The sequence below is a fragment of the Oryx dammah genome, unplaced genomic scaffold, assembly GCF_014754425.2.
Source record: "Oryx dammah isolate SB20612 unplaced genomic scaffold, SCBI_Odam_1.1 HiC_scaffold_29, whole genome shotgun sequence".
NCBI lineage: Eukaryota > Metazoa > Chordata > Mammalia > Artiodactyla > Bovidae > Oryx > Oryx dammah.
This window is the reverse complement of record NW_024070213.1, coordinates 76,922,933-76,949,518: the sequence shown is the minus strand read 5'-3', so window position 1 is coordinate 76,949,518 and position 26,586 is coordinate 76,922,933. Positions and strand designations below refer to the sequence as shown.

Genomic DNA, 26,586 nt, shown 5'->3' with positions numbered 1-26,586 from the left:
AACCAACAAGAAAATATCTACAACCAAAAATACAAAGAATAAATCAAATTGAGAGAGGTAGAAGGGATTGGGTCATGATATAGTCCAATCCAATACCCCCAAGTAGGTGCTTCACAAACAGGAGAATAGTTACAACTGCAGAAGCACTCCCAAAGGAGTGAGAAGTTCAAACCCCACTTCAAGCTCTCTAACTCAGAAGTCCTGAACCAGGAAGATGAGCCCCCAGAGCATTTGGTATTGAATGGCAGTGGGGCTTACTTTTGGGAGTCCCAGAGGGCTGGGGAAAACAGAGAATTCACACTTAAAGGGCACACACCACATAGTCTGGAATAGAAGGCAGAAGCTGGGGTAGGAGGCAACTGCAGCTCACCCAGGGGACACAGACACCAGCAGGCCAACAGAAGCTTCAAGAAACCAGAGGCCACACAGCCTGATATTTCAGGAACCAGTCCCACCCACCAACAACATGCTCTGGGACTCCATAGCCCTGAAACAAGAATCCAGGACTTGGTTCTGCCTGCCAGTAGGCCACACTAGCTCCATGACTTAGTTTTATCCATTGGTGGGCAGGCAACAGCCCCTAGGTCTTCTGGACCCTGACTCCACCCACCAATAACCCAGCAAAAGTCCAGGGCTCCCGAAAGTTCCACAGTCAGATGCCTGGTAACCCAGTACCACAAACCAGAGGTCATCTCAGCCTCTATACAAGGCAAGATTGAGCAACCAAATGGACCAGAGGCCAACCAAGTTTAGCAGACTGCTCACACAGTCCGTCAGCTGCAACAGAAAGACCCTTGCAGCCCTCATGGGGGAACCTGCAGAGAATATAGCACTGGCGATGAGAGGGGAATACACTGTTGGGAACAAAAGATGTCTCCTGCAAAAGGTCAGTTCTTCAAAGTCAGGAAACATAACCAACCTACCAGATAAGTTAATATAAAAAAGCAATTTAGGCAAAATTAAGTGACAGAGGAACATGTTTCGAATGAAGAAACAAGATAAAACTCTAGAAGAAGAGCTAAGTAAAGCTGAGTTAGGCAATCAACCTGAGAAAGAGTTCAGAGTAGTGATCATAAAAATGATCAAAGAACTGAAGAGAATTGATGCACAGAGCAAGACATTAGAAGTTTTAACAAAGATTTATAAAATACAAACAACAACCAAACAGAGATAAAGAATATAAGTGAAATTTAAAATGTACTAGAAGAAATCAATAGTAGATTAAATGATACAGATGAATGAATCAATAACCTGGAAGAAACAGTAGTGGAAATCAATGATGCTTAACAGAAAAAAAAATAATAATGAAAGAAATGAGGACAATTTAAGAGACTTCTGGGACAACATCAAGCCCAATAATATTCTCTATAAAGTGAATAAGGGTCCAAGAAGAAGAGAGACAGAAAGAAAGGAGCCAAGAGCATAATAGAAGTTATAACAGATGAAAAATTCCCTAACCTGGGAAGGGAAATATATATATATATAAATTCAGAAAGCAGAGTCCCATAGAGGATTAACTCAAAAAAAAAAAAAAAAAAACATACCAAGACACACTATTTATTTATTTAATTAAAATAAAAAATAAAGATATAGAGATAATATTATAATAAAAGAGAAAAACAACAAATAAATACAAAGGAATTCCTATAAGGTTATCAGCTTATTTTTCAGCAGAAACTCTGCAGGCCAGAAGGAAGTGGTATGATATATTTAAAATGATGAAAGGGAAAAACTTAAAAACCATGAATACTCTATCCAGCAAGGCTCTCATTCAGAGTTGATGGAGAAATCAAAAACTTCGCAGACAAGCAAAAGCTAAAAAAGCTCAGCACCACCAAACCAGCCTCACAAGAAATGTTAAAGTAACTCTCTAAGTGATAAAGGAAGGGCCACAAGAAAATTGAAAATTATAAACTGAAAAACTTCATCAGTAAGGGCAAACTGGTACTAAAGATAGGAAAGCATCCACACACAGAGCTAGTAGTAAGGGTAAAAGACAAAAGATGTAAATTCATGCATATCCACAATAAGCAGTTAAGAGACATGCAAAGCAATTACATGTAAAATATGGTATCAAAAAACCATAATTGTGAGGGGAGGAGAGTACAAATGCAAGGTTGATAAAATGTGTTTGAAATTAAGAGATCAGCAACTTAAAACAGTTAAAGACTCTGCTTGCTATGCAGGAGACCTGGGCTTGATCCCTGGGTCGGGAACATCCCTTGGAGAAGGGAATGGCTACCTACTCCAGTATTCTTGCCTAGAAAATTCAACAGTCAGAGAAGCCTAGCAGGCTACATCATGGGTTGAAAAGAGTCAGACACAACTGAGAGATTCTCACTCGTATTTTCTTCCATATATATTTCCACATGTATAACTCACAGTAGTGACAAGCCAAAAGTCTCTAATAGATACAAACAAACAAACAAAAAAAAGAACTTTAAAACAGCACTAAAGATATTTATTGAAATACAAGAGAAAAGAACAAAAGAAGAAAGGAACAAAAGGCATCTACAAAAACAAACTCACTTAACACACTTAACAAAATGGCAAAAAGAACATACATATGAATAACTATTTAAAATGTAAATTGGACTAAATGCTTTAATCAAAGACAGAGTGGTAAAATGCATACAGAAACAAGATTTGTATGTTTGCAGCCTACAAAGATCCAGTTCAGATATAAAACTGACTGAAAGTTCAGGACAGAAAAAGGTATTCCATGCAAATGGAAATTTAAAAAGCTGGGCAGCAATACTTATATCAGAAAAATAGATTTCAAAACAAAGATTTTTACAGGAAACAGAGAAGGACATTACATAATGATCAAGGGATCATTCAAAAAAGATATAACAATTGTTAATATATTCACTCAATATAGAAAAACCTAAATACATAAACCAAATATTAATAGAAATAAAGGGAGAAATCAACAGTAATACAGTAATAGTTGAGGACCTTAACACACTACTTACATCAATGGACAGATCATCCATACAGAAAATCAATAAGGAAATATTGGCCTTAAATAACAAATGATACCAGATGAATTTTACATATATATAAACTGAAGCCCATTCTATTCAAAAGCACTTGAATGCATATTCTTTTCAAGTAAACATGTAACATACTCTTGAATAGGTCACATGCTAGGCCAAAAAATAAGCCTCAGTAAATTTAGAAAATTCAGTTCAGTTCAGTTCAGTCGCTCAGTCGTGTCTGACTCTTTGCAAACCCATGAACTTCAGCACGCCAGGCCTCCCTGTCCATCACCAACTCCCGGAGCCTACCCAAACTCATGTCCATTGAGTTGGTGATGCCATCCAACCATCTCATCCTCTGTCATCCCCTTCTCTTCCTGCCCTCAATCTTTCCCAGCATCAGGGTCTTTTCAAATGAGTCAGCTCTTAGCATGAGGTGGCCAAAGTATTGGAGTTTCAGCTTCAATATCAGTCCTTCCAATGAACACCCAGGACTGATCTTTAGAATGGACTGGTTGGATCTCCTTATAGACCAAGGGACTCTCAAGAGTCTTCTCCAACACCACAGTTCAAAAGCATCAATTCTTTGGTGCTCAGCTTTCTTTATAGTCCAACTTTCACACCCATACATGACTACTGAACAAACCCACAGCCTTGACTAGATGGAACTTTGTTGGCAAAGTAATGTCGCTGCTTTTTAATATGCTCACTAGGTTGGTCATAGCTTTCCTTCCAAGGAGTAAGCGTCTTTTAATTTCATGGCTGCAATCACCATCTGTAGTGATTTTGGAGCCCCCCAAAATAAAGTCTGACACTCTTTCTTCTGTTTCCCCATCTATTTGCCATGAAGTGATGGGACTAGATGCCATGATCTTCGTTTTCTGAATGTTGAGCTTTAAGCCAACTTTTTCATTCTCCTCTTTCACTTTCATCAAGAGGCTTTTTAGTTGCTCTTCACTTTCTGCCATAAGGGTGGTGTCATCTGCATATCTGAGGTTATTGACATTTCTCCCAGCAATCTTGATTCCAGCTTGGGCTTCTTCCAGCCCAGCGTTTCTCATGATGTACTTTGCACATAAGTTAAATAAGATACTACACATAGAAAATCCTAAAGACACTGCCAGAAAACTAGTAGGGCTCATTAATGAATTCAATAAAGTTGCAGGATACAGAAATCTGTTGTATTTCTGTACACTAACAACAAACAATCAGAAAGAGAAATTAAGGAAACAATTCCATTAGCAACTGCATCAAAAAGAATAAAATAACAAGGAATAAACCTACCTGACCTGCCTCTTGAGAAAACTATATGCAGGTCAGGAAGCAACAGTTAGAACTGGATATGGAACAATAGAATTGTTCTAAATAGGAAAAGGAGTATGTCAAGGCTGTATATTGTCACCCTCTTATTTAACTTATATGCAGAGTACATCATGAGAAATGCTGGGCTGGAAGAAGCACAAGCTGGAATCAAGATTGCTGGGAGAAATATCAATAACCTCAGATATGCAGATGACACCACCCTTATGGCAGAAAGTGAAGAGGAACTAAAGAGCCTCTTGATGACAGTGAAGAGGAGAGTGAAAAAGTTGGCTTAAAGCTCAACATTCAGAAAATGAAGATCATGGCATCTGGTCTCATCACTTCATGGGAAATGGAAGGGGAAAAAGGGAAACAGTGATAGATTTCACTTAGGCTCCAAAATCACTGCAGATGGTGATTGCAGCCATGAAATTAAAAGACGCTTACTCCTTGGAAGGAAAGTTATGACCAACCTAGATAGCATGTTCAAAAGCAGAGACATTACTTTGCCAACAAAGGTCCGTCTAGTCAAGGCTATGGTTTTTCCAGTAGTCATATTAGTCATATATGGATGTGAATGTTGGACTGTGAAGAAAGCTGAGCACCGAAGAATTGATGCTTTTGAACTCTGGTTTTGGAGAAGACTCTTGAGAGTCCCTTGGACTGCAAGGAGATCCAACCAGTCCATCCTAAAGGAGATCAGTCCTGGGTATTCACTGGAAGGACTGATGGTGAAGCTGAAACTCCAATACTTCGCCACCTCATGCAAAGAGTTGACTCTGGAAAAGACTCTGATGGTGGGAGGGATTGGGTGCAGGAGAAGGGGACAACATCAGGTCGCAAGAGTTGGACACGACTGAGCAACTGAACTGAACTGAGCAGATAAAAGACTTGTACTCAGAAAACCGTAAGACTGATGAAAGAAACAAGATGACAGAAACCGATGGAAAGATATACCATGTTCATGGACTGGAAGAATTAATAATGTCAAAATGACACATGAAAAGGCATTTACCATCAGTATCATCAGAGAAGCTCAAATTAAAACCACAGTGAAATATTACCTAACACTTGTCAGAATGGCTATCATCAAAAAGACCACAAATAACAAGCATTGGCAAGAGTGTGGAGAAAAGAGAAACTTCATACACTGGTTGTGAAAATGGTGCAGCCACTATGGAAATAAAGTATGAAGATTCCTCAGAAAACTAAAAATTGAACTACCATATGACCCTAAAATTCCATTCCTGGGTATTTATCAAAAATATATATATTTGAAATGATACAAGCACTCTAATAATAAGCAAGATATGAAAGCAACCTAAGTGTCCACCATCAGATAAATGAAGAAAGAAGACATGGTATGTATAAATATATAAGAGAATAATAACTACCAATAAAATGATTGAACTTTTGCCATTTTCAACAACATGGATGAACTTAGAGGTTATTATGCGAAGTGAAATAAGTCAAAGAAAGACAAATACTATTTGATCTCACTTATATGTAGAATCTAAAGAATAACACAAACTAGTGAACATAACAAAATTAAAACACGCTCACAGATATAAAGAATAAACTAATGTTTACCAGTGCAGAGAGGAAAGAGGGGAGGGTCAAGATAATGTTAGGAGATTAAGAAGTACAAATTACTATGTATAAAATAAGTTACAAGGATATACCGTATAACACAGGGAATGTAGCCAATATTTTATAATAACTATAAATGGAATATAATCTTTGAAAATTTCAAATCCCTATGTAGTATAGCTGAAATTTATATAATAGTGTAAATCAATAATACCTCAATAAAAAAAGAAAGAACAAAGAAAATTATCCAAAATATATGTGTAAAATTCATATCTTTAGTAAAATAATGAATTGATTGTCTTTCAAATTCCATGTTTAATTTGATATGGAGATAATGAAAATGATAAATATTTAAATTGATAAACACTACAAAATTACCATGGATTTCATATTTTATCCCAAATGTTATTAGACTGGGTTATTTTTTAACCATTCCTGTGCTTTCTAAGTTTCATAATGAATATTTACATTAACAACAGAAGAATAATGTATGCATTTTGAAAGATTTTTGTTGGAAATTACAGACAGTATTATTGACATGATTACAAAGAATAAACATTAATAAAATGTTAAGTTAGCTGCACGGAAAGGAATAACTCACCGCTGATTTGTCCTGGTCTCAATGAGTTTCTGAATGGTGAAATCATCAGAAAATGAGAAAACTTTAGTACCACATCCTCCCCACATAATGTTTTTTTCAGTTAAGTTCACAGATTCACTCAAACACATCAGTGGAGTGCTGACATTTCCTATGTTGAGTATCTTCAAAGGAGTGGCTCCTTTACACTTTGCCAAAAAGAGAAAACACATTCAGTAAACTGAGTATCTACAGAGTGAAACAGTGTAAAATTTCAGCTTCCTAAAAACTACTTTCCCTCTTAAATGGTTAGAGGTATAAAAATAAAAATTCAGGATACATTTTTCAAATGGCTTATAAAAACAGGATTTAATTCAAATAGTATTCAGTTATCTTTATAACCAATCTCTTCACTTCTCCATGCAAAATTTGTACAGCAGTAACCTAAATATTCTACTATAATTATTTCTTTGTCTTTCATTAGATAATAAGCTTTTTTGCTAACAAAGAGTATGAATGGGTAGGATGTTAAATGACTAGATGGAACCACAGATGAATGAAGGGTGGAGAAATCAGTGCTTTAATGATAAATGTGAATCTTAAGAACAGCAAGTCAAATGATTTCTTCAAGATTAAAGAACAGGTTGATAGCAAGCCAGACTTAAAACTTGTTTCCCTTGTCTTTTCCACAATATATTTATAAGAAATTATCTACTTCACTTATGTAAAAATGGAATTATTTCCATCACTAACACTATATTATAAATCAGATCTCATTTATCAATTTTTCCTTGGTTCATTCATATACACAGTTAATCAGCAAGTACTTATAGAGAATCTATTGTGTACAAGACTTTCTGAAGCAATGAAAAGATAAAAAGCAGAATACATGATCCTTAGTGTCAGGGAGTTTATAATCAGAAGGAGGGCGTTGATGAACAAACATAAAACAATTTAAAATTTGATGCAGAATGTGTTCAATATTTACCTTAACAGTTTTATCTTCAAAAATCGCTAAGTTGCCATCAGCAGTTCCCACTAAAAGGAAATTTTTTTGCTTGCTAAAAGAAAAAACGTCAAAATTGTTATAAAAAGAATGATTATATTGACCAAGATGGCTTCACATTCCCGCTAGCTTAACTAAATTTTAGACAGGTTTTGTCCTGGTTATTGGCCCTGACCTCCCTTTCCTTACAGCATTCACTTGAGAAGACGTAAATTGTAACTTCTTTCTCAGTCCATTTAAAGTGCAGATCTTCTCCGAGACCCTTGCAAGTTTTATAACTGAAGAATGACTTTCTCAAGGATTTGGGAGCCTTCTCTGAAATGTCATCAGGAAGGATGACATGCCTTCTCTTAGTCTTTGTAAGGCAGTAGGAGCTCAATTTCAATAAGCAATGATCAGCAAACACAGATGGCCTAATCACATTGAACCTCTTCCTCCCCTGAAGTCCTCCAGCACTTTTACACCAGCTCGTTAAAGGGTTTAAAAACTCTCCCATCTTTTATTTCAGCAGAGCTGAGTTCAATTCCTCTCCCCTGTTGCAATTATTTTAAATATAGTCTTCCTTGCCTATTTGACTTCCTCTGATGAAACTTTTGACAGTATCCAAACAATAATTTTTGGATCATTGCGAATGGAGTTTATAATTCAGCCACCAAAACTTGGACTTCACATTTTTCTAATACTTATTTATTTTCTGGTACTGACTGAAGGATATGACCTATAATCTAAACGACTCATGGAAATCATACTGCCCCAAATATTACAGCAACTAATCTATCACTCATATCTGAAATTCTGCCATTTCAATAACTGATAATGTTTAAGCCATTTTCACCTATAAACAATTTATGAATTCATTTACTGAAGTTTTTTTTTTTTTCTTCAATCTGGTAGTTAGTTAAGTGCTATGCTTTAAAGGCATATAACAGATTATCGATATACATGCATTCAGAGAAGAATAAGAATTATTTTCGGTAGAAGCCCTACGAAAGTAAATTGCTGTCATGAGTTGTAAAGCGTTAGAGCCATAGTTGAGGTAAAATGGAGCAAGGCTGGAGGCCTGAAAATATGACTGACCTATTTTTTAACTACCTCAGCCTGATCTGTATGCAGGAAAACACAAATATCTTTGAGGTCTCCTATAATTCCCTTTAATACATGCAACCAATGGGAAAATGTTAAAAATTTGCAAGCTGTGCTGATACTATAATAATTTTGCACATAATTAAGTCAACTAAAAGAAGGTAATGCTCCTTCAAGGTCAAATTCACTGTCTTACCTTTGCTTGGAAAAGGAATTGCAATACAAGCAAGTAACAGAATCAGTCATCTTTTCAAGGGTATGCCTCTTTCTCCCATCTTCAGTATTAATGACAAGGAGCATGCCAGACTGTGTTCCAGACACAATCCAACTTTCCTTTTCAACAGGAAGATACACCAAGGCAAGGCACAGAATTCTACTATCAGTAACTTCCTATTAAGAAAAGAAAACACACTAAAGGACTTTGTTCTACCTTAAGTGGCTAGAATTTGTACAGAATTATGTAATCCATATATTTAACTTTTTATTTTCTTGCTCTTAATTTTAAAAACAGTGACGATTTTATTTAACTTGCAACAATAAATGAGTTAACTGGCAAAGAAAAAAAAATGTCTGTCTAGAATGTACCTGAAGCTAAAATTTAGAAACTGAAAATTATTGTCAGTATCATTTCTCACTCAAAATAACACAAGAACACTGTTCAACTTTAAGAATAATATTTAGGCACAACACATTTCAAAGCAACTATCAAAATATTAAATTTTTTAAGTCTAGAAATTTACCTCATATTTCCCAATACAATTAGTGACCCATCTTGTAGAAGCCAAGCCCAGATCTCCTCTATCAGCCACCCTCAGCTGAGCTCAAAGTTGCACCCTTCATTACCTTCAGCCCACAGGGAGCTGGCTTGTTCAGAAGTGGCTGGAAGATTACCCCGCTCCTACCATTGGGCAAATTGTGCTAATAACTGACTGATAGTGCGATTGACATACCAGATCACTTGCCTGGTAAAAGAATTAATCTGTGCTGTTATTACATTCCAGTTTCTTGTGGGTAATGATTGAAAATTGGAGGGCTACATACAGTACATGGAGTTGAAAGATTGAGAATGCATGCACATACACAAAGCTTGAAGCTAGACTTTCTCAGAAACTACATTTTTGCTGAGCTTCTTCCCCTGACCTATGTGGCTTCCCATATCTTCTTTAAAGTTTTTCTCTCCTTGTGTGCTCTGCTTAGTTATTCAGTCATGTCTGGCCATTTGCAACCCCATGGACTGTAGCCTGCCAGGCTCCTTTGTACATGGGGATTCTCTAGGCAAGAATACTGGAGTGGGTTGCCATTCCTTCCTCCAGGGGATCTTCCTAACCCAGGGATCAAGTACAGATCTCCTGCATTGCAGGCAGATTCTTTGCCAGCTGAGCTACCAGGGAAGCCCTCTCTTTCTTTAAATCACTTATATAAAATCCTGTTTCAGGCTCCGTTTCTAGGGATCCTGACCTAAGACATACATTATGGTTTTAAAACAAACACATACCACTTAAATCTTGTGAAGGCACTTAATTTAATAACAAGTCTATATTAGTCCTTATTTAATTTCTTCCTAAGTAACTTTTTTTAAAAAAGAACCAGTTGAGTTCCTGCAGTTCCACTTGAAAGTCATGGGTAGTGTCGAGAATCTCTCAGACCTCTTTCTTGGCTAGGCCCCAGACAATCACTTTCCACCCAGCAGTCGGACACAGATAGCTCTGTCACCGTGTCCCAAACCAAACACCATGCCTTCAAGCCCTCCCTTGGCCCTGGCCCCAGCCAGACACTTCACACTTATGCACTGAATGCTCCCAAGTAACTTTTTAATTGGCACAAGCTTTAAAATAGTTCACAAGGTGAGTTTTCTAGAATATCACTAATTTAAAGAGTATTTGGATTTACCTCAGAAGTGTATCTTTCTGTATTTAAGTCAAGAAACGAGAGCTGTCCTTTGTCAGTGTGCCCACAGCCCAGCCAAATCCTCACATTCTTGCTGTTATGATTCGTAGCAACCATGCATTCAACAGTAAAGCTTTTAGGTATTGATATACGTCTCATCAGACAGATTAACTCAGCTGAATTCAAAATGTCAAAGACCTGAGAAGTTTAAAAAACAACATACATCAAGTTAACACATGCCTGCTTGAAAGATTATGATGGTAGTTTAGTTGCTAAGTCGCGTCAGAGTCTTTGAGAACTTATGGACTGTAGCCCACTACACTCCTCTCTCCGTGGGATTTCCCAGGTGACAATATGGACTGGGTTGCCATTTCCTTCTCCAGGGGATCTTCCTGACCCAGGAACCAAACCTGCATTTCCAGCTTGGCAGGTGGATTCTTTACCACCAAGACACCTGGGAAACACCTAGAAAGATCATATCATTATGCATAATGTTACAGTTAAATGTTACAGTTTCATCAAGAAAAATCTAAATTTGTTATTTAAACTGTGATCCATCCAGAGCAACAAGATTAACAAACTAGAGATAAAATTACATCAAAAAATACTTATTTTTACATGGTATACACACTTTTTTATGTAGGGTGTGTTTTGTAACTTTGAATTCTTTGAAAAGACATACCCAAAGTGCCAAATTAACAGAAAGTTAGCAGAACCAGGAGCTATTCTTCATTCAGTTTTATGCTGCAGAAACACATCACGTTGGAGATAAATATTCGAGCCAACAAGAGACTAGAGCTTTTACCAGTTGAAGGGAAATGAAATTTTGATCTTTAGGAACAAGCTTCCCTGGTAGCTCAACTGGTAATGAATCTACCTGCATTGCAAGAGACCCCAGTTCAGCTCCTCTGTTGGGAAGATACTCTGGAGAAGGGATAGGCTACCCACTTCAGTACTCTTGCCTGGAGAATTCCATGGACAGAGGAATCTGGTGGGCCACAGTCTATGGTGTCACAGTCAGATACAACTGAGCGACTAAGCACAGCATGGCAACAAACTCACAAATCACCTCTAGATTCTGTTTTTGTTTTTCCTTCAAGCACTAAAGAACTAGAGAGATGGCATAAAGCCAGTGTAAGGAAACAACCAGGAGTCAGGAAAATGGAATTAGAGTCTCGCATCACAGCCACTTGCCTGCCATGAAGGAGACTCCAAGAAAGCTCCTTTTCACCCAGTGCCTCATCTGACAAAGGTATGAGTTTACCTATCTTGCCTAGCACACATGGTATTTTAAATAGGTATGAGAAAGTTTTTGAATACTGTCATATGCTAAAAGAAAAAAACCCTCAAGGTGATAGGTAGGCTATAAAATACAAGTGAAGTATAAGTAAAAATTTAAAAATGAAAAAGCAAAACAATAATTAAGCTTTGGAGAATATCACCAAGATATTTTTTTTTAAGTCTGTGTGATTAATTCTGGTAGCAACCAAAATTAAAAAGTAAAACAAGTAGTCAACATGATTATAGGTTGTTTGATAAAGGTAGTGTACATGTCCTCAGCTATTTCTCAGTAAGAAACTGAACAAAAATTTTTCAATTAATTATTATACAAAATTAAGAGTCCAAAACATAAAAACACCTCTTATTTTGATATATTAAATGTTTTATTTAAAACATAGTAAGAGGGACTTCTCTGGCAGGCCAGTGGTTAAGACTTCCACTACAGGGGGCAAGGGTTTAATATGGTCAGGAAACTAATATCCTGCATGCCATGCAGTGTGACCAAGAAACAAAAACAAAATAAAATTTAAAAAACTGCAAGAGTTCTATTTCCAATAATATGATAGAAAAGGTTATTTGGACAATCCTTCCAGCAAACTACAATTTAAAATGCTGAAGAAATTATTTTTTTAACCTCTTAAAAACATTAGGGATCTGACAACACCATACAGAATTATCAGACCAAAATATTAATGAAAGGCAGAATCCAGAGAGGTCAGATGAGCCCCAAAGCCTGATTTTCCCTTAAGGCACTGGTCTACTGAAGTAAAACTGATTTGTGGTTCTGAATGCCTTGTGGGGCTGGTGGGAAAGAGTTAAATCTAAGGATGCCCAAGTGGAGAATGTAGTAACGGGATAAAACTGGGATCCCAAAGGGCCATATATTCAGAATAAATGAAAACTAGAAATAAAGCCATGCTCCACTCCCACTGGTCTATAAGGAAAGTAGCCTTGGGACTTTACAGACACAGGGTGAAAGAGCAAAAGAACCCTGAGAAACTGTTATTCATAAGCTTGCTCTCAAGATTTACAGATAAGATTCCCATCACCGAGGTGGTTGAAAACATCTCAAGCTACGAACTGAGTTTAAAGCAATTTATAGCAAAAAAAAAAAAAAAAATACCCCATAAAAGATGTACAAGACCTGTATGCAGAATTGCAAAACTTCATTGAAAGACACTTAAGACCTAAACAGAGAGATAACCCACATTCAAGAATAGAGACTTAATACATCATAAGGCTATTGCCTATAGATTCATTGCAAGTCTAATCCAAAGCACAACAGAATTTTTCAAAAAAGTTAACAAAGTGATTTAAAAACTTATATGGAAAAACTAGACCAAAGAACAGCTAAGTCATTCCTAAAGGATAACAATTATGGGGGGAAAAGACTATTAAAGCTTCAGGAATTAAGACAGGACTGTACTGGAGGAAAAACAGGTAAATTGACCAATGGAAGAAAGTATGCGTGTGTGTATCTTTGAGAGTATATCAAAGAGTGCAAACGGAAAAAACAAAGATCAATGGAAGACAAAGGAAGAAACAAGTTCATAGAAGAAACTGGAAAATAGGTTATCCAAATGGAAAAAAGAAAATTGGATCTAGATAAAAATACAATTCCTGATGAATTAAGAACTTTATCAAAAGCAAAACTTTTAAACTTTATGAAGAAACCACAGGTAGATATTTTTGTGGCTCTGGGAGAGATAAAGGCCTTTTAATACAAGATTCTAAAACTAATAGCTAAAAAAGTAAGTACTGTTAAGTTTATCTCTATTAAAATGAAGAAATTCTGTTAAGTAAAAGGCACTCAATAGGAAATAAAAATGGGAACCATGAACTGGGAAAATAAATTTGCAACGTACGTAACCAACTAAGTTTTAGTATACAATATAGAAAAGAAAGAAGCTGTTTTTAAATTTCATTTTTATGCAAATAACCTAATAGAAAAATGGGCAAAACAATGAACAAGCATTTTCCAGAAGAGAAAACATATATATTACCAATGAATATATAAAGAAATGCTCATCCTTATTAGTAATTAGGAAAATGTAAACCAATGTACAAAACTGAATCCATTTTGAAAAAATTAAAAAGTCAGACAGTACAACATTTAAGGAGAATATATTTTAAAAAAACAGCTACAGTAATATACAGGTGATGGAATCGTTAAGCTGGTACAACTTCTTCAGAAAATGATTTAGACATTCCCATATTCCATGATTCTGCAATTCAACTCCTTGATATATAACATAAAGCAATTCTTATGCAATTTGCACTAGGAGATGTACAACCATGCTCATAACAGTACTGATAATAGCAAAAAACTAGAAATGTTGATATGGTCATGGGTAAACACATTGTTGTGCATTCAAACAATGGAATGGAGTAGCTGGGAAAGAAATCAACAGCTATGTTCAACAACATGATGAAGATCACAAAACAATGTTGGGAGAAAAACTGAAAAATCTCAGAACAGCATGTGACTGATTCCATTTTAAATAAATTATGAATACAGGAATATTAAACTGGGTAGTGAAACTTTAAAGAGGAAATAATAATGATTATCATGAAAGTTAGGAGAGTGGCTGCATTGATAGGGAAAGAGAGTGATGCAATCAGAAATCGGCATATGTGCATTTCTGGGATGTTCGCCCTTTGTTTTGTGCCCAGGGTGGTGAGAGGATGTAACGGTTTTGCTTTATAACTGTTTTAAACTGTGAGTGTATTTATATGTTTAAGTATATATATATTTTTTATTATTATTTTATAAATAGATAAATATTTTATGTTCTGCACAAAATATTGATAAATTTTAATGATATGAATACCTGGGCAGAAGTGGGTCTTTCTTGAGGATTTTCTTTCAAACATTTTTTAATTAACTTCTCAACCATAGGCCATGGGGCACAACCATATTCTTTAACTGGATCTAAAACATTAAAAAACCAATCACACTAAAACACTGAACAAATCAGAAAGATTATTTTATTTCTTCTCAATGTGTATGAGAGATCAACACTGCAAAGGAAACATTGATTTCTATAATCTCACATTTATTATGAACTGCTTATCACTCTTAAAGCTAATTTTGTTCATTATCTCCACTAGAAATATCAAAAAAGAGTCCTTGATTTTTACTGTATAAAAAGAGACACAAATACCAACTGAATAAAAATAGATTTTCATTTCATACATTCATTTCAAATAGATTTTGAAAACACTTTTGTTAATATATTAGACTTTTTTGCAAATACTTTTAATATTCAAAGTAGACAAGAATTCAGTCCTCATATCCTCACAGTCAGTTTGTGAACATTTGTTTTTAAGTATGCCATTTTTCTGGTCGGTGTAGAATAGAGACCTGAAAACTTTTCCTGGAAAGCTAATTGATAAAATGAGGGAGATGACTCAGATTGTGCACGAAGTATTTAGTCAAATAATAATTGATTTCCTTCTGTTGGGAATCTTTAAAGGTCCCCAAAAGGAGATAGTTATCTTCCCTATAGCTGGAACACAGTGTACACTCAAAACTTTTTTTAAGTGAAAAGCAGAAAATATGAGAAACAACTAAATATATTTAAAAGAATATTTCAGAATACAAACTGAAGTAATAGTTAAGGAATGAAAGAAAAAAGTCCTAGAATTTCTTTAAAGCATGAGTGAAAGTGAAGAGTGAAAGTGAAGTCACTCAGTTGTGTCCAACTCTTTGTGACCCCATGGACTCTAGCTCACCAGGCTCCTCCATCCAAGGAATTCTCTAGGCAAGAGTACTGGAGTGGGTTGCCATTTCCTTCTCCAGGGGATCTTCCCAATCTGGGGATCAAACCTGTGTCTCACGCATTGAGGGCAGATGCTTTACCGTCTGAGCCACCAGGGAATCCCTTAAAGCATGAGGCAACCATTCAAAATAGATCTGATCTCATTAAACACTCATTTACTAATTCTTGCTAATATTTACTACTAAAAATTATTATAGTCAATAATTTATTTTCATTCCTGCCTAGAAATTACTTCACTCAAGAAAATGAAAATACTACAAGCTAATGGACACTTAGTAACTCTTTATGAGAAGAAAAGTCACTAAACCTGGACTTATGATAGTATTTCCTTTCCTGAGTATTCTTCTAAATATAATATCTAATATATCAATATTTAGAATACTAAAAAGAAACCCTATATCTTCTATGTTTTATGCATCACAGAATTTAAGACTATTCATGCAGTAAACAAAAAAATTATCAGTTGTAAAATGAATTAGTATATAAATAAAATTAAATAACTTAGAAATGAAGCTGCTAAATTAAAATATAATAATCTTTATTGTAGATAAAACTTACCGGGTAATTTCCCTTGTATTGCCAATTCATCAAACTCATTTGGAAACTTCAAACCCTCTGCTATTCTACCTCCAGTTGTCAGAATGTCATAAAGTAGCAAACCAAATGAATAAACATCAGCTTGTTGGTTATAAATAACATTTCCTCTAGCAACTTCAGGTGCACGAAAACCTGAAAGAAAACAGACATATTAATAAATATGCTCAAACCCAGGGCTTATACACCCAAAGAAGTATATATTTAGGCCTGTATGCTGATGAATAGAAGATGAGTCTAAACAGGCCGTATCATCTCTAAATGGAGATATCTTAAGTCAATTAAGAGCCACGTCCCAAGACATTTCACCCACGGTCAATTTTGAAGAATAATAAAGATAAACATGCAATAATAAATTATTTAGTAATGTTTCACAATTAAATAAAGCCTAAAAGGGGGAAAAACTACATCTTTCTTAATAATAACTATTCTCAGGGTAGTATTTCAATCAGAAGAAGAGACAGGAAGCAGATTTGCAGATTTTACTCCAAGTCACTTTAACCTGGCTAAAATGTTAACGGACTTAATATTTCAAAAAGTGTCACTTTACTCCTTCAACTCAGTTGAGAACTAAAAAGAAAACCACAACTAAAATGAATAAAAGCCCTCTATCTCAAGTGAAGGTTCATGCCTGAAATTCTTTTATAAGGAAATAAAACCTTTCATCTCACAATAAAGATAAATCATTTTAATCACTTGAAAAAAAAAGAGTAATTTCATCATTCAGTTCAGTTCAGTTCAGTCGCTCAGTCGTGTCCGACTCTTTGTGACCCCATGAATTGCAGCACGCCAGGCCTCCCTGTCCATCACCAACTCCCGGAGTTCAATCAGACTCACGTCCATCGAGTCAGTGATGCCATCCAGCCATCTCATCCTCTGTCGTCCCCTTCTCCTCCTGCCACCAATCCCTCCCAGCATCAGAGTCTTATCCAATGAGTCAACTCTTCGCATGAGGTGGCCAAAGTACTGGACTTTCAGCTTTAGCATCATTCCTTCCAAAGAAATCCCAGGGCTGATCTCCTTTAGAATGGACTGGTTGGATCTCCTTGCAGTCCAAGGGACTCTCAAGAGTCTTCTCCAACACCACAGTTCAAAAGCATCAATTCTTCGGCGCTCAGCCTTCTTCACAGTCCAACTCTCTCATCCATACATGACCACAGGAAAAACCATAGCCTTGACTAGATGGACCTTTGTTGGCAAAGTAATGTCTCGGCTTTTGAATATACTATCTAGGTTGGTCATAACTTTTCTTCCAAGGAGTAAGTGTCTTTTAATTTCATGGCTGTGGTCACCATCTGCAGTGATTCTGGAGCCCCCCAAAATAAAGTCTGACACTGTTTCTACTGTTTCCCCATCTATTTGCCATGAAGTGATGGGACTGGATGCATGATCTTTGTTTTCTGAATGTTGAGCTTTAAGCCAACTTTTTCACTCTCCTCTTTCACTTTCATCAAGAGGCTTTTTAGCTCCTCTTCACTTTCTGCCATAAGGGTGGTGTCATCTGCAAATTTCTCCTGGCAATCTTGATTCCAGCTTGTGTTTCTTCCAGTCCAGCGTTTCTCATGATGTACTCTGCATACAAGTTAAATAAGCAGGGTGACAATATACAGCCTTGACGTACTCCTTTTCCTATTTGGAACCAGTCTATTGTTCCATGTCCAGTTCGAACTGTTGCTTCCTGACCTGCATACAGATTTCTCAAGAGGCAGGTCAGGTGGTCTGGTATTCCCATCTCTTTCAGAATTTTCCACAGTTTATTGTGATCCACACAGTCAAAGGCTTTGGCATAGTCAATAAAACAGAAATAGATGTTTTTCTGGAACTCTCTTGCTTTTTCCATGATCCAGTGGATGTTGGCAATTTGATCTCTGGTTCCTCTCCCTTTCCTAAAACCAGCTTGAACATCAGGAAGTTCACAGGAAGTTCAACAGTATGAACAGTATGAAAAATTTCAACATTACCTATAACAATAAAAACATTAACAATCTAAAGAAATCCAACTATAAAGAAAATAAGTTAAATACTGTACACTATGCAGTAACTTAAAATAATTTTTACAATGTTATAATGTAAATGAAAAAGTATAATACAATTCTGAATAGACAAATTATCACCTGAATTAATTTTCTTAGCTGTGATAATGGTATGGCTGTTATGCAAGCAAACATCCTTATACAATACTAAGAAAATACATGCAAATACATTTCGGGATGACACAGCATATATTCAACTCAATTTAAAAGACTCATATTCAAACAGAACAGAAAGAGAACAACAATGTGGCAAAAAGTTAATTATTAAATTATGTGAAGGGTATATAGGTATATATTATACTATTCTTTCAACTTTTTCATAGGCCAAAACATTTTCAAAATAAACAGTTAATGGGAATACGCAAAATTAAAACTACAAAGAAATACATCCAAATGTAATAACAATTATTTCCAAGTATAGAAATTATGAGTAGCTTTTATTTTCCTTTATAATTTCAAATTTTCTACAATGAACATATATGATTGCTATGGTAAATATATAGCCAGGAAAATATAATGAAGTATGAATTCATATCCTTCAAGGAGTAAACAACTGAACTGAGAAACTGTTTTTAACAGCACTTCTCAGTGAAAGACAAAGCTCGTCAACCCTTCAACAAACTAGGAGTCAAAAGGATGGAGACAACAAGTTTGAGCATGATAACCTCTACTGAACTAACTGTAAACATTCTCTCATGAACATTTTGCTGCATTTATTCCTCTTCTCTCTTTCTCTGTTACCATTTCCACACATTTGTATCTGTGTGTGTGTGTCTTCTTCCTTCTCTGTCACTCCCTTTCACTCTTTCTCATTCTCTCCTTGTCTTTGTGCATGTACATAAAATATCTGCCATTATATTAAGTTGAAGAGAAAATATTTCAAACCTGAATATAATATGTATCCTTAACATAAGGATACATGGGGATCTTTAGGCAAGAATACTGGAGTAGGTTGCCATTTCTTTCTCCAGTGGACCATGTTTTGTCAGAACTCTTTTCTATGACCTGTCCATTTTGGGTGGCCCTGCATGGCATGGCTCATGGCTTCACTGAGTTATGCAAGCCACTTTGTCATGACAAGGCTGTGATCCATGAAGGGGAGCTTAAGAATCCTTTGGACTACAAAGAGAACAAATCAGTCAATCCTAAAGGAATCAACCCTGAATATTCATTGGAAGGACTGTTGCTGAAGTTGAAGCTCCAACACTTTGGCCACCTGATGCAAAGAGCTGACTCACTGGAAAAGACCCTTATGCTGGGAGAGATCGAAGGGAATAGGAGAAGGGCGTGGCAGAGGATGAGATGGTAAGATAGCATAACCAACTCTTTGGACATGAATTTGAGCAAACTCCAGGAGACAGTGGAGGACATAGGAGCTTGGCATGCTACAATTCACAGAATCACAAAGAGTCAGACACGACTTGACAACTGAACAACAGGATAAGCACATTTTCTAACATAGCTATAATTCTCACACCTAAGTGAAAGAATTATATAAGTAGTTAAGATAGTTCTAAAATAGATCCCTAATAAACTACCTATGACATAATGTATATATATCACAACAGTTTCTAATTTGTATCACTATAGCATTTTACACACACCTTCCTGAATAGGCAGATGAGAACTTTCCATTTTACAAAGAACATAATCATCATGAAAGTGTTAGATGTTTTCCTAAGGACACACAGAAAATAAATGGTAAAGTTAAGAGTACTTAAAAACTGTGGTTGGATCTCACAGCAGGCTGGAGGCCAGCCCTACTCACCAGCATGCCTCAACACCAGCTGCAGTTCTACCACAACTGGAGGGTGTATACAGCCCACATAGAGGATACTCTTTGAGCACCTGCCTCTGGGGGCCATGTGGGACTGCACTTCTGATTCACAGAGTATATCTTCTTAGTAAACCTACTCCTTCAAGAACAGGAGAGATCACAGACTTACTCAATACATACAAATAAACACAGAAAATGAGGCAAATGAGAAGACAAAGGAAGCTGTTCCAATTGAAACAACAAAACAAAACTTCAGAAAAATAAACACAGTGATAAGCAATCCACTTGATGAAGCATTCAAAGTAACGGTCATAAAGATGCTCAATGAACTTGAGAGAATAATGAAGGAACACAGTGAGAAAGTAAACAAGGAAAAAACATAAAAATTATAAAACAGAGTTTATAACTGAACTGAAAAATCACTAAAGGGGTTCAATAACAGATTAGTTGAGGTAGAAGAATAAGTCAGTGATCATTCTAAGATGATGGAAGAAAGAGCAATGGAACTCATCCAGATAAAGAAGTAAACAAAAATACTGTTTTACATGGACATACATTAAAGTACGTTTGTGACATCATTACCCAGAATAACATCTGCATTATAGAGTTTTCAGAGGGAGAGGAGAGAAAATGGAAGAAAAATTATTTCAAGGAATAGTGGTAACAGTCTATAACAAATATAAACAAAGACATTACTTTGCCAACAAGTCAAAGCTATGGTCTTTCCAGCAGTCATGTACAGATATGAGTGTTGGATCATAAACTAGGTGGAGTGCTGAAGAATGGATGCTTTTGAATTGTGGTGCTGGAGAAAACTCTACACATGGACATCACCAGATGGTTAATATTGAAATCAGATTAATTCTATTCTTTGCAGCTGAAGATGGAGAAGCTCTATATATTCAGCAAAAACAAGACCTGGAGCTGACTGTAGCTCAGATCATCAGCTCCTTATTGCAAAATCCAGACTTAAATTGAAGAAATTAGGGAAAAACACAAGGCCATTCAGGTAGAATATAAATCAAATCCCTTATGATTATATAGGAGAGCTGATGAATAGATTCAAGGGACTAGACCTGATAAAACAGTACCTGAAAAACTATGGATGGAGATTCAGACCATTTTACAGGAGGTGTTGACTAAAACCATAGCCCAAAAAAACAGATGAAAGAAGGCAGCGTGGTTGTCTGAGGAGGCCCTACATGCAGCTGAGAAAAGAAGAGAAGTGAAAGGCAAATGAGAAAAATAAACTCATCTTAAAGCAGAGTGCCAGAAAACAGCAAGGAGAGATAGGAAAGACTTCTCAAGTAAACAATGCAAAGAAATAGAGGAAAACAACAGAATGGGAAAGATTAGAGATCTAGTCAAGAAAATTAGACACCAAGGGAACACATTTCATGCAAAGATAGGCACAATAACAGACAGAAACAGCAAAGACCTAACAGAAGCAGAGGAGATTAAGAGGTGGCAAGAATACACAGAAGAACTGCTGAAAAAAAAAAAATCTTAATGACCCAGATAACCACAATGGTGTGGTCACTCACCAGAGCCATACATCTTGGAGTGTGAAATCAAATGGGCCTTAGGAAGCATTACTACGAACAAAGCAAGTGGAGGTAACAGAATTCCAGCTGAGCTATTTCAAATCCTAAAAGATGATGTTTTGAAAGTGTTGCGCTCAATATGCCAGCAAATTTGGAAAACTCAGCAGTGGCCACAGGACTGGAGAAGGTCAGTTTTTATAAAAATCTCAAAGAATGGCAATGCGAAAAAACGTTCAAACTACCGAAAGGTTGCAGCTGTGAGCCGTGTGCTACACAGGGATTCATAACCTCCGGAACAAAGGATTTCGAACCAGAGCCAGAGATGAGGCTTGACCACTCAGAGCTTTTTGTGTAGCAAAGTTTTACTGAAGCATCACAGAGATAGGGAAAGCATCTGACATAGACGTCAGAAGGGGACAGAAAGACTGCCCCATTGCTAGTTTTTAGCAAGGCAATTTGTGCTTGTTAATAAGCTGCTGATCAGAGGAGAGAAGCGCCTCAAGGCTGAGGGAGTCTCACCAGGCTCTTCTCCCAAATGTGCACTTTTGAGACAGCGCATATAGTGACACAAGGTGTGTCATCCCCAGCCATGAAACAGTTAGCATGAAGACTGGTTTGCTGAGCCATTATGTGCACAAGCTTTGAGGGGGAAAAAAAAAAGTCTGCCACCTGTAGTTTATTCTTCTTGCCACTTGGAGACCTCGGGCCTTCCTACCTGTTACCCTCTCACTACTGCACAATTGCGCTTATTTCATATGCTGCTGCTGCTGCTATGTCGCTTCAGTCGTGTCTGACTCTGTGCGACCCCATAGGCAGCAGCCCACTAGGCTCCTCTGTTTCTGGAATTCTCCAGGCAAGAACACTGGAGTGGGCTGCCATTTCCTTCTCCAATGCATGAAAGTGAAAAGTGAAAGGAAAGTTGCTCAGTCATGCCTGACTCTTAGCAACCCCATGGACTGCAGCCTACCAGGCTCCTCCGTCCATGGGATTTTCCAGGCAAGAGTACTGGAGTGGGTTGCCATTGCCTTCTCCAATGATAGCAAGCCCAAAATCCTTCAAGGTATGCTTCAACAATACAGGAACTGAGAATTTCCAGATGTACCAGCTGGATTTAGAAAAGGTAGAGGAGCCTTGTTGTTAACTTATTCAACATCTGTTGCATCATAGAAAAAGCAACAGGAATTCCAAAAAAAAAAATCTAATTCTGATTCATTGACTACACTAAAAGCTTGGACTGTGTGGATCACAACAAACTGTGAAAAATTCTGAAAGAGATGGGAAAACCAGACCACCTTACCTGCCTGCTGAGAAACATGTATGCAGCCCCAGAAGCAACAGTTAGAACTGAACATGGAACAACAGACTGGTTCAAAATTGGGAAAGGAGTACGGCAAGGCTATATATTGTCACCATACTTATTTCCATGGTGGATTCATGTCAATGTATGGCAAAACCAATACAGAATTGTAAAGTAAAATAAAAAAAAAATAAATAAATTTAACAAACAAACAAACAAAAAAATAAACTATATGCACAGAGCATCATATGAAATGCTGAGCTTGATGAAACACAAGCTGGAGTCAAGATTGCCATTAGAAATGTCAACAACCTCAGATATGCAGATGATACCACACTAATGGGAGAAAGCAAAGAGAAACTAAAGAGCCTCTTCATGAGTGTGAAAGAGGAGAGTGAAAAAGCTGGCTTGAAACTGAACATTCAAAAACCTAAAATTGTGGCATCTGGTCTCATCACTTCATGGCAAATGGAAGGGGAAAAAATGGAAACAGTAACAGATTTCACTTGGGCTACAAAATCACTGCAGATGGTGACCACATCCATGAAATTATTATACACTTGCTCCTTGGAAGGAAAGCTATGAAAAACCTAGATAGTGTAGTAAAAGCAGAGACATCAGTTTGCCAACAAAAGTTCATATAGGCAAAGATATGGTTTTTCCAGTAGTCATGTATGGATGTGAGAGCTGGACCATAAAGAAGGCTGAGCACCAAAGAATTGATGCTTTCGAAATTTGGTGCTGGAGAGACTCTTGAGAGTCGCTTGGACTGCAAGGAGATCCAACCAGTCCATCCTAAAGGAGATAAGTCCAGAATATTCATTAGAAGGACTGATGCTGAAGCTGAAACTCTAATACTCTGGCTACCTGATGTGAAGAACCGACTCATTGGAAAAGATCCTGATGCTGGGAAAGATTGAAAGTGGGAAGAGAAGGGGACAACAGAGGATGAGATGGTTGGATGGCATCACCAACTTGATGGACATGAGTTTGAGCAAGCTCCAGAAGATAGTGAAGGACCGGGAAGCCTGGCGAGCTACAGTTCGTGGGGTCACAAAGAGTCAAACATGACTTAGCGACTGAACAACAATGAAGACTCTTGAGAGTCCCTTGGATGACAAGGAGATAAAACCAGTCAATCCTAAAGGAAACCAACCCTGAATTCTCACTGGAAGGACTGACGCTTAAGCTCCCATACTTTGGCCACATCTTCTGATGTGAAGAGCTGACTCACTGGGAAAGACCTTGATGCTGGGAAAGACTGAAGACAAAAGAAGAGGGAGGCAGAAGCTGAGATGGTTGGATAGCATCACTGATCAATGTTCATGAACTTGGGCAAACTCCAGGAGACAGTAAGGGACACAAAGGCCTGCCATGCTGCAGTCCATGGATTTGCAAAGGGTCAGATACGACTTAGCAACTGAACAGCAACAACAAATGGTTAAAAATGTCCCTAATCTGAGGAAGATTTCCCTAATCCAGTCCCCAAACCTCTAAGATAAACAAAAAGAGACACACACCAAGACACATTATCATTAAAATGGTAAAAGTTAAGGATAAAAGTAGCGAGCAAAGCAACATATTACATACAAGCAAAATCCTATAAGACTATCAGCAGACTCTTTGACAGAAACTTTACATGCCAGAATAGAGTGACATGGCATGTTCACAAAGTGCTCAAAGGGGAAAAAACAAAAAACAAAAAACCTCCTACCAGGAATACTCTACCCAACAAAGTTATCATTGAGAACTGTAGGAAAGATTGGGAATTTCCCAGATAAACAAAAGAAAAGGAGTTCACCACTTTTTCACTCTCCTCTTTCACTTTCACTGAGAGACTTTTGAGTTCCTTTCTCTTTCTGCCATAAGGGTGGTGTCATCTAAATATCTGAAGTGATTGATATTTCTCTCAGCAATCTTGATTCCAGCTTGAGATTCATCCAGCCCAGCATTTCTCATGATGTACTCTGCATATAAGTTAAATGAGCAAGGTGACAGTATACAGCCTTGATGTACTCCTTTCCCAATCTGGAACCAGTCCATTGTTTCATGTTGTTTCTTGACCTGCATACAGATTTTTCAGGAGGCAGGAAAGGTGGTCTGGTATTTCCATCTCTTGAAGAGTTTTCCACAGTTTGTTGTGATCCACACAGTCAAAGACTTTAGCATAGTCAATGAAGCAGAAGTAGATGCTTTTCTGGAATTCTCTTGCTTTTTCTATGATCCAATGGCTATTGGCAATTTGATTTCTGGTTCCTCTGCCTTTTTTGAATCTAGCTTGAAGTTCTGAAGCCTAGCTTGAAGAATTTTGAGCATTACTTTGCTAGTGTGTAAGATGAGTGCAACAGTGTGACAGTCTGAACCTTCTTTGGCATTGCCTTTATTTAAGATTGGAATGAAAACTGACCTTTTCCAGTCCTGTGGGCACTGCTGAGTTTTCCAAATTTGCTGACATATTGAGTGCAGCAATTTCCAAGCATTATCTTTTAGGATTTGAAATAGCTCAGCTGGAATTCTATCACCTCCACTAGCTTTGTTCGTAGTGAAGCTTCCTTTTTTTTTTTTTTTTGTGATGCTTCCTAAGGCCCATTTGACTGCACACTCCAAAATGTCTGCCTCTAGGTGCGTGATCACACTATTGTGGTTATTTGGTTATTAAGATCTTTTCTGTATAGTTCTTCTGTGTAGTCTTGCTACCACTTCTTAATCTCTTTTGCTTCTGTTAGGTCCTTACCATTCCTGTCCGTTATTACAACCATCTTTGCATGAAATGTTCCCTTGGTAGCTCTAATTTTCCTGAAGAGATCTCTAGTCATTCCCATTCTATTGTTTCCATATCATGGCTACTTTAAATAATGCTGCAATGATCATTAAACCACGTAAGTCTTTTTGAATTAGTGTTTCTATTTTCTTCAGGTAAATGCCCAGAAGTAAAACTGAAGGATCATACAAAATTTCCATCTTCAATTTTTTGAGTAACCCCCACCCATATAGTTTTTGGAGGCTAAACTAAATCATCCAATTATTTTTTATTCATTCAAAAGATTTATTGTGTATCTGTTACATCAAGGTACTATTAAAAATACACAAGGTATTTATTGTGTATCTGTTGCATCAAGGTACTATTAAACTTAAAACCTTTGGCATTTTCCCACTTAACTGTTAGAAACATTAGGATTTAGAATTGTAAGTTCTTAGAGTAGAGAGAGACTTCAGGGGTCACTTTGTTTAAATTTTAATCTATGGCACATAGCTTTTTACATTAGTTTTTTTTTTTTTATCCCTTTAGATAGCAATCCACAGATCTTAAGGCTGCACAAAAGGTTACAATTGTTCTCAAAATTAGTCAGAGACAATAAGAAAGATAATTGTGAGGATACAGAAAGGACTATTTACTTCAATAAGGACATGGTTTCAACCTTCTTATTTTCTCCCTTTCAAAATATAAGTATCTTCACTGACATAATCCCCAGTAGGAGAATGTAGCCTATTTATATAGCCAGGAATTACCTCAATTATTAAACAAAAATGCACTCTTAAGTGCTTCTTGAAATTCAACCAATGAATTTCTAACGATTTTATTTCAACCGATGAACTTCTAATGATCTTATTTCTTGACCATGCTAACAGTTTCTTCTAAAGTTATCTATGGAAAACAGATGCCTTTAGGAAAAATCACCCTCAAATAATAAACACTAAATGATGACAGGACTTAATCCTTCAGAAGGACTGGTCTAGATCAAACATATTGTCATAGATAGCAATAAAATGACATTTAATCAAAAAGGTATATGGAATAACGTGAAAAATACTATCCACAACTATATCTTTAAATACAAAAATGCATAAAGC

At 36.7% G+C, this 26,586-nt stretch overlaps 1 protein-coding gene across 2 annotated transcripts in view; it reads right to left on the bottom strand.

Annotated features, from left to right (window-relative positions):
* The window catches only part of LRRK2 (leucine rich repeat kinase 2), a 223,726-nt gene that overhangs the window by 14,233 nt on the left and 182,907 nt on the right, over nucleotides 1-26,586 (bottom strand). For both annotated transcript variants that reach the window (XM_040233495.1, XM_040233496.1), the window contains exons 42-47: nucleotides 16,048-16,218; nucleotides 14,539-14,639; nucleotides 10,430-10,624; nucleotides 8,736-8,929; nucleotides 7,439-7,511; nucleotides 6,475-6,659 (exon numbers count right to left, since the gene is read on the bottom strand). In XM_040233495.1, coding sequence (XP_040089429.1) covers nucleotides 6,475-6,659; nucleotides 7,439-7,511; nucleotides 8,736-8,929; nucleotides 10,430-10,624; nucleotides 14,539-14,639; nucleotides 16,048-16,218 — 919 coding nt within the window. The remainder of the gene's footprint in view (nucleotides 1-6,474; nucleotides 6,660-7,438; nucleotides 7,512-8,735; nucleotides 8,930-10,429; nucleotides 10,625-14,538; nucleotides 14,640-16,047; nucleotides 16,219-26,586) is intronic.